This window comes from Sinocyclocheilus rhinocerous, unplaced genomic scaffold, assembly GCF_001515625.1.
Source record: "Sinocyclocheilus rhinocerous isolate Xijiao unplaced genomic scaffold, SAMN03320098_v1.1 scaffold2053, whole genome shotgun sequence".
Lineage (NCBI taxonomy): Eukaryota > Metazoa > Chordata > Actinopteri > Cypriniformes > Cyprinidae > Sinocyclocheilus > Sinocyclocheilus rhinocerous.
The window spans coordinates 573,673-583,262 of record NW_015666532.1 but is presented as its reverse complement, the minus strand read 5'-3'; the positions used below and the strand labels follow the sequence as shown (position 1 = coordinate 583,262).

At 36.3% G+C, this 9,590-nt stretch overlaps 1 protein-coding gene across 3 annotated transcripts in view; it reads right to left on the bottom strand.

Annotated features, from left to right (window-relative positions):
* Window positions 1–5,136, bottom strand: part of LOC107732516 (paralemmin-1-like) — a 29,813-nt gene extending 24,677 nt beyond the window's left edge. For 2 of the 3 annotated variants that reach the window (XM_016543875.1, XM_016543876.1), the window contains exon 1: window positions 4,357–4,468. In XM_016543875.1, coding sequence (XP_016399361.1) covers window positions 4,357–4,361 — 5 coding nt within the window. In that variant the 5' untranslated portion in view covers window positions 4,362–4,468. Of the gene's footprint in view, window positions 1–4,356; window positions 4,469–4,784 lie in introns of those variants that run through there. The other variant, XM_016543877.1, reaches the window with a different exon arrangement.
* Window positions 5,137–9,590: the final 4,454 nt, after the last annotated feature.

The window sequence follows — 9,590 nt, the reverse complement described above, 5'->3', positions numbered from 1 at the left end:
GAACGAGCGGTTCTTCCTTTTGAATAAAGTGTTGTATAAATGCGTGTCCTGTCATTATAAAACTTTCCTTTCACTCGGTAACTGTGAAGTGGAGCAGGACAACCTCCCACCAGTCCTTGTTTTGGATTCTCATTCACAGGCAACCCGTTTTGGGCGCAGAGAGGGGCATTTTTACTGAGTGATAAATATGAGCAGCACGTCACAGCGGTTTATATGTATATTTATCCATAAATGGATTTTCATATATATTTCACATATTATGATCGATAATATGGATAAATATTAATTCTGCTGTTAAAAACAAATAAAGAAACCGTGTAGGAGAGTGGTTATTATGTGCAAACAGTGAGAAACTCTATATTTGTGCAGTGTGCGCATGTAAAAAAAAATCTATTTCGATTTGAAGCTTGTGACATAAACGCGCACATCAACCCGATCACTTTATTTAGCGTTCATGTAAACACTACATTCAGATTCATCAATCGGAATGAATTCAGTCCGATTGAACCAAAAATTGTGCATGTAAACGTAGCCAATGACAGTTACAACAAAGCAGGCCCATCTTTATGGTGATGTAAACCTTTCCTGAGAGTCTTTTCTTGGTAGATTTTAATGACTTGTAGGATATATAACTCAATTTTAAGCCCGCTACATTAAGCAATTCATGCCATCTGAAGGGATTCTTGTTACTGCAAACTGCAGATGTTCAATCAGTTAATTTGTAGTGTTTCTGTAGAGAACTTTAAGAAAATAATCCAGACTAATCTTAGAAACTTTCTGGTGGTGGTTGAGAAACAAATTAGTGGACATTTGACACTTACAAAATATGCATGTTCAAGAAATCAAAACTTATCCTGTAAGAGCTAAAAAGGCCACCCAACTAAGTCATGAACACAAACAGAGTTACATACTAAGTGCTATTTGATTGCAAGGAATGTGGGAGGGAGACTTGAGAAACTTCAACGAGGATTTTGAGAAGGTCCAGCCTGACTAGTAAAGGACTCAAGCACTCCCTTTTTTCTGAGACATGCCATGAGCCAGGGCCCAACCAACCATGGGGAGAAGAAAAGGAAGGGAGGATACTAACCTCCTAAAACTGTTAGACCATGAGTGCATATAGATTTCAAACATATACAATGTAGGTCACCTTTTTATAGCTGTTACACTTCAATAGTTTATCTTGCTGGAACCTTCTGGTTTTTAGAGATGACTGTCTTACAATTCATAAAATTCAAGTGGATTTTCCACCCTAAGAAAACGTAGTCCATAACCACTTCATCCAAAATATTTAAATGTACATTAGCTGTGGTGAAAAGTCTCCTCTAAATTGGCCATTTGTGGAAAAAAAAAAGTCATTAAGTGTGCACTTGTGTTTTGTAGCAGTCATAAAGATATTTTCATAAGAACTGGAGTGAGCAGGAAGGGCTTGAGTAAATGAGGAGAGTCTGTTACGGGCTATTATCTGCTACAGAGTCCTGATAGAGAAAGGAAGAGATATAGGTGAAAGGTTAAAATATCAGTGACAGTCCAGAGCTGTTCAGTTTTAACTGTGTCAAATCATGGCAGCTGTCAAGAGTCCTTGCTGCTGGATGGCTACACCCATCAAGTGACAGACCCCATGTGACCACATAACTAATTGCATAATACCAGACGTCATATTTAAGCAGCAATGTAAAACATATAAATGCACTCATGCCACTGAGTAATGTATACACTGATGGGGAATTCTTAAATTTAATACTAATTTTAAAAAATCTAAATGAATTAGAATTTATTTACGTAGTATTATACAGTAAATGCTTCTCAGCAAGGAATGTGAGCTGGGGACCCTGGCAGATAAGGGTTGCTGTGTTGAAAAAATGGCATAGATATTTTTTGAGTCCTTATTGGAAGCTTGTTGACTGAAACATTTAAAACAATTTTGGTCTAAAATTTGTGAACACGTTTTAGTAGCTATTAGTAGCATATTCTCACACAGCAGCTTGACAGTTATTAATGACTACGTGCAATTTATGCTGTTTACATTATAAAATGGATACTGTAGCTGCAGTCCTGTTATATTGTGGAATACTACAGGCTACAGAAATTTAGTGACAGCTGTATGTAAAACACCTGTTCATCACATCTCTGCACAGTCAGTATAGTGGATCATCATTGTTGTTGCATAGTAAAATGATGCTATGTCACAGGGACTACACTATATCTCATAGGGGAAGCATGGCACTTAGAACAATGTTAATGAATGAATAAAACAATGTTTAATGAACATCTGTGAAATTAAACGGAAGAAGCGACAAATCATTTCGTCCATATTGTGACATACATTCAAGTATAATGGATTAAGGCAGGACTTGGCGATTGAACACAAGCTTGCAGTGGCGGGGTTTAAGCGGATGTAATGATTGGAGAATACCTGCATGTCACAGATAAATCTGTTGTTTGCACCGGAAGGTCCAGTTATGGCATTTTAAATTTTTCATTAAATGAAGTTCCTTAACGTAAGTTAGGGAGGAGCGAGCCCATCTAATCTTTCAATCAACAGCCAGAGTATATAAGCAGCTGCTTACCTCTCTCCAGCCTCAGCTATTCCAGCATCCCTCCACCTCCCCAAAACTCCACCTTCATCTTAGGTACCTTGCCCTTCGTAATCATCCTATATCAAGTCCCTGGGGGTATATCAGAGCTCGAGTTGAAGCTGCTTCATCGAGCCCCTCATCAGTGGACAGCAAGCCAAATAAGTTTACACACAATTTCCTTAAGATTATATGGGCAAACGAACTCGTTAAATATTACAAGGTCAAAAAAAAAAATAATTTATGAAACATGCATCAACGAATTGTTCACAAAATCTGTAACGATTAATTAGAAAACAGAGAGGGTATTCTCAAAATAAACAAAGAAACAAAGGCGTAGTTTGATGACGCCGTGACTGAGTGTGGAATCATGGGAGTTGTCGTCTTCATCCCCACAGCCGATGCAATCCAACGGGACTCGGGCAGAAATCATGTTCATGGATGAGCTAATGATTTATTAATGTCGTAGTATGAAGCAGGGTGAGGCTGAAAGCCGTTGAAGCGAAACGAGGCCGCTGAACAAGTGTGACAAACGGCTCGAAAGCAGCGGAGCTTTTATTATGCCAGTCAACCGCTTCCGCTCCTTCCGGTCGTGAGTATGTGGAATGACACAATGGACGCGGTCCGTGTCACTAGATAAAATTGCTTATTTCTTTGGATTTAAACAATCTTCGAAACATTTGGGATAATGTAAGTACACAAGTCAGCAAAATATATAACACTGTTCTAGTGGTTTTTGGATATTGTAATTAAAAAAAATCTTACATATTGTGCCTTTAATATTGTTAATTCGTAGTAAGTGTACGTTTTGAGAGATCCTTTATCAATACCTCTCACATCGTATTGCTTAAACAAAAATGTGAAAGACCTTTCAAGTATTATTAACCACAGGCCTTGTTTTAATTATAAATTGAACTATTCTAAATACCCATAAGAAATTCCCAAGGGTATCTAGGGCTGGACGATATGGCCAAAATTTATATCACGATATATTTCTTAATTTCGGTCGATACGATATAATTCCGATATCGATATGAACACTATTAAAAAAAGCCTCGTAAAAACTGCCAAGAATTCCCACAATAGATGTTTTGAAACGTGCAGTGCTCATGTTTATTCAACGAAGTCAAACGCCACAAATAAATCAATGTATGGGAAACACTGGTAATGTATATCGTAATATCGGAAATGTGTTTTAAAATCATATCACCGTTATTGAAAAAAATTATATCGCGATACATATTGATATTGAATTATTGTCCAGCCCTAAGGGTATCTAATTCTCTTATTCTAAAGCTAAATTAAATTAAGAAATCCTTCCAAAGAGTTTATGTGGTTCTTCTTCATGAACTCTTGTCATACCCAATAGGCTATAACATTTGCACAACTCATAATAATGCACTGTAACTTCTAGAGCACCAATCCTAATTTCAGAAGAACCTCATTGATTTTTTTTTTCATCAACCTGCTTTGGTGGGTCCAATGACCTAGTGCCTCAAATGTTCATAGGAGCGTAACATTGACTGACAAAGCTTTAGCATTGGATATGTACCAGGGTTGACATCACCGTCCAATTCCCCCTTCACGTGCGTCTTGTTATTCTCCACACAAAACGACACATTTCACAACTATTAAAGATGAACTATTTTACTTAATATGTATAGAATAAAACGCGTCAGAATCCTGTCAGACGTGAAGCGTATTTGATTCCACGCGCGGGGAAATTATTTCACATTTGAACGGTTAAATGGCCGAAATCCAAATGAATACGAAAATATTTCACATCATATGCTGCTAAATCCAGGTCCACACGGCCATATTGGATCATCCCGCCCAGTTTCATCAATATATTACTAGATGTGGTTCTCCCACACCCGAGCACGTACCACGGGGATGCGCTGCAAAACGCACCAGCGTGTTATTGGGCCATTACAGAAGATACTAATGCTGCAGTTTATGTAAACATATGATGAAAGACATAACCTTTAAATAGCTTATTAACCCATCTGTACTCCCTGTGAAAAGGAAAATGTAACTTATTTCGCATTGTTACATTGCAATCGGTTGTTGAAATGTATTCAAGACATTCAGACGATTTAAAGCGCCATCGCAATGCCAAGACTAAAGCATAACAACAAAACAGAGATGCCAGGAAACGAAAGACAATAAAACCCGCAGGAAAATAACAATTGATCTGAAATGAATACTTACTCAATGGTCAGACCGTTCCCTTTTGATTGCGAATGTTTCTCTCGCGCCCGCTCAGAAGAAAACAACCCCCCGCTCGGAGGCGTAAACGATATAGGCGATCAATATGACTGGGCTACTACTTTCTAATGATAGGCATTAATTCGGTGACTCTCTCGGATTGCAAATTCAGCTCTTGGCGAGGACGTGTGCTCTCTGTTTTCCAGGGAGCGGCGCTCAACCCGACGGTGAATGTGTTCTGGCGTCCCTTTGCAGCAGCAGCAGACTCACATAGCTTCGGATGGAGCGCGCGACTGCTGACTTCACAGCAGTCGAGCCTTTGTTTCCCGCGCGACAGTTACGCCGCGAGCGTGTTAAGGGCCATGTCTGACTTGGATGCTTGGATCCGCCTCCCTCCGGACACTTGAGGGGCTGTAAAAACGATGTAAACACAAACTCAAAGCACACGACAGATACATTGTAGTTTTACAACCATATTGTAGCATTACGTTGTTGTGTTGGGGATTTTTTTTATTTCCTGTTGTTTGTGTTTACATGTTACCATTAACTGTTCATTAACCAATTTTCATTCCTTTATAAATAAAGTATAATTTTACACCTTTTAAATTGGAAGTTAAGGCTTTCAGTTCAGTAGTAGCCTATACAAAAAAGGAAGTGAATAAAAATATTTGCCATATCAGAAATCACACCCATATTTTTATTGTAGCCTAACTCTTTACTCTTTTAATTTGTTCATATTACATTACTTAACATGAACTAACAATTAAAATAATTTTAAAGCATTTCTTAATCTTAGTTAATGTTAATTTCAACATTTACTAATATATGTGACCCTGCCCACAAAACCAGTCATAAGGGTCAATTTTTCGAAATTGAGATTTATACATCATCTGAACAAAGCTGAATAAATAAGCTTTCCAGTGATGTATGGTTTGTTAGGATAGGACAATATTTGGCCGAGATACAACTATTTGAAGGTCTGGAATCTGAGGGTGCAAAAAAAAAAAGCTAAATATTGAGAAAATCACCTTTAAAGTTGTCCAAATGAAGTTCTTAGCAATGCATATCACTAATCAAAAATTAAGTTTTAATATATTTACAGTAGGAAATTTACAAAATATCTTCATGGAACATGATCTTTACTTAATATCCTAATGATTTTTGGCATAAAAAAAACAATAATTTTGACACATACAATGTATTTTTGGCTATTGCTACAAATATACCCCAGCGACTTAAGACTGGTTTTGTGGTCCAGGGTCACATATTAAAAAGTTGTATCTGTTAATAGCCTATTATTTATTAGACCTGAGCTAACTTAAAAACTAACAATGAACAGTTATATTTTTATTATTAGTTTACTTTAACAAAGATTAATAAATACTGTAACAAATATATTGCTCATTGTTAGATAATAACTAATGTTAACAAAACCTTATTATAAAATGTTACCCTTTTTCTTTACATTTTAACAGTAAGTTTATACCAGGTTTTCTGAAGTGGAATAGCCTACAAGATTTGTACCCAGTAGTGGTGACTTAGCAAAGTGTTATTCTGGGTCATTCACAGTTAAAAGCGAACATATCATGAGTAATCAGTGACAACACAGATACTGTTAGTCCTGAACACCCGAAGAAATAATGATAAGAATAAAAGTTTAACAAACCTTGTACTGTTCCTGGCTGTGAGTAGCTCCTGCTGGTCTCTGCTTTTAGGTATCCTTCTGGAGTTCAATAAAGGAACAACCAGATAAAAATTCCAAATCATTTCGGACCAGCATTAACTGTTTCAGTACAAACTATCTTAAACCCCAAAACAATCCTGCAATATGCAGGTAAAGTGCATTCATCAGTACATGTGAAGAGAATGTTTACACAGGAATTTTAAACAAGATATCAGTTTGGTTTATCTTGTTCCCTTTAGCCCCTGCTGGTATTTGCTGGAACTACATGGTGGTAAAAAGCATTTTTCTCCACTGACACCCATTCAAAAGCTTGTGCTCTAAATAAGTACATTTCAATGTGATTACTTAGCAGCTGCCACAGAGATAAACTGAAATGCTAAGGGGTAGATTCTCTAGATATTATAGACATCTTTGAGCAGACCTGAACCCAAAATGACTGCATGCACAGAGAGCATTTCTGTAGGGTTCTGATTGGCTAAAATTGTGTGGATTTCCAAAAAACAGACATCTCCAAATCTGTTGGTCAAGAAGATTGTGTTCAAATAACGTATTTTGTTTATTTTTAAATTGCTAATTTGACAACAATGTAAAATAAAATGTACTTTGTTAGTTTTTCAGGCATGCTATTGCGTATTTGCATTCCACAGTAAACAAAAACTGATTGGCTCTTTTAACTGGGTGGGATTCAGAGTCACTGATTTATGTTTCTGCTGGTGGTTCCATAACAGGGGTTTTCAGTGTTTATGTTTTAGTTCTTTTGATTCCCCTCTTCAATGTTGCTGTTGTCACTAAATTCATTACTTGACATTACTTGAAGATGTAGCAGCACTGCTACTAATGAAAGAGATGCTGGTGTTAACTGAAGTTTTTGTTTTAATTATAAACCTATCAGTTGGAAACAAAATGCAAAGCCGAATTCTAATAATGAGGCACTGTGTGTATTACAACCTGATGTGAGATCCACTAATCAGAGAGCTTCCCAATCGATTTTTTTTTGATTGGTTAAAATTAATGGGAAATATCTTGTGCTCTTCAGTGGTTGCTCGGCCATTGACATCTATGTTGGGACTGCAGTAGCCATATTTAGCAGTACAATTTCTTACATTTATATCCACCTTTTTTTAAAACACAATTGTGGGGCTATGCCATTTTTACCTTGAATGTGCAAGGCTACTGGTGTGAGCCACTACCAATTATTTTAGCTGTACAAAAACAGTCCGTTATGCTGCTTGATGTTCCAAACTGGTATTTGTTATTTTTTAATTCATTATTGTAATTAATTTTATTTATCAGTATACCACAAATAGCTTTAGCATTTCCTGCACTTTCTATACCTTAGCGGCTAATGAATCGGAAGTCTTGCACATTCACAGGAAATAGCTTACTTCTTTGTTGAAATATAATGTGGATATGAGTGACCCGTCTCTGCTGTAATGTTTCTGATGAAGCATATATTTAATTTAACCCATAATCTCAGGCTGACTGATGCTTATTTGAAATCACTTTCTAAGAATGCACCCTAAATAGGTGCAAAACAATAAAGCAATAAGTGACAAAAGTTTTTTAAAGTTTTTTTTTTTTTATTATTATGAAATCTCATTGGACCAATACCCCATTTCATGTATATTGACTATAAAATGTGGATGACTAACTTTAGAGATTTAGATTTGGATATACATATAGGCTAATGATAAATCCCCAGAGTTCCACAAGGAAAACCATGATAAGGATCCCGCCTGTAGAAGCATCATGGAAGCCAAGGTGTGCTTAGTTTTACTTTCTTCAGAGTCCCACCCCATTTTCGCATTCGTAGTGGATAGATAAACTGATTGTTGCTGAAGTGTTGTAATATATTTTTTTTCATCGTAAAACATACTTGTGACATTTGAGCCACCAATCAGTTGACTGTATCTGCTCTTTACAAATTCTAGTACTTGATAGTTCACCCAAAAATGAAAGTTCTGTCATCATTTACTCACCCTCAAGTTGTTTGACTGTTATCCACTGACTTCCATATTTTTCTGTACTATGGAGGTCAATGGGGACCGTTTGGTTACCCACATTCTTCAAAATATCTTCTTTTGTGTTCAGCAGAAGAAAGAAAGTCATACAGGTTTGAGGGTGAGTAAATGATGACAGAATTTTCATTTCTGGGTGAACTATCCCTTTAGGTTTGTGTGTTTATGTTATGATAAAATAGGACACAAACACCGAATATATATTGAATATAAACAAAACATATTGAATATAAAGAATATAAATTGAATATTGTGTAGTTGATTTATTGTGTCCTTTGTTTATTGGTATTAAATTCAAGCACAAAAGCGATATCTCCCTCCCTCTATGTATATCCCTCAAAATAATCTCGAATTAGAGATATATTTACACCCTAATTACAGCACAGAAGACTTGATAAAGCTGCAAATGTCACACAATGGCAATGAATCAGTCTCCTGCAGAGGGCGTAAAAGCTCCATTCATGAAACTCATATTTTCTCAACTGCAAAAGTGCACAGGAAGTTGCATGCATTTTCCTCATACTTAATATTTATTTTAATTGAGCTTTGTGTTTCCTGTGTTTTGTGTTTCCATCAAGATACTGAACATGCTGCTGCAGATTTTGAATCCTTGGGGAATTCGTGAGTAAATACATTTTGCAATTTGCAATAAGAACAAAATCCAAGGTATTAAAAATACCCTAAACTGGGAGTAAAATTAGATGTGATAACAATATAATTGGCATAAATGTAATCCATCTTTATGGCAAAGGTTCTCATCCTCAAAAAATAACATGAATTACCTTTGAAGACAGAGTTGTACTTTCTATAGTCTGCATATGTAGACACAATTTCCAAACCAGTTTTGTGAATGAACACCATTTCATTGGCCACTTCTGTTGAAATGGTATTAAGCATTTTAAGATATTACTAAACATATGAGAGCATTTGTGTTTCTCTTAGTCCTACATGAATGAATTGCACCACATGTGTTCTCCTGGGAGACTATGACTCATAAAGGCTGTTGCAACCTATATTTGTATCTTCTTTTGTGTTCAGCAGAAGAAAGAAAGTCATACAGGTTTGAGGGTGAGTAAATTATGACAGAATTTTCATTTCTGGGTGAAC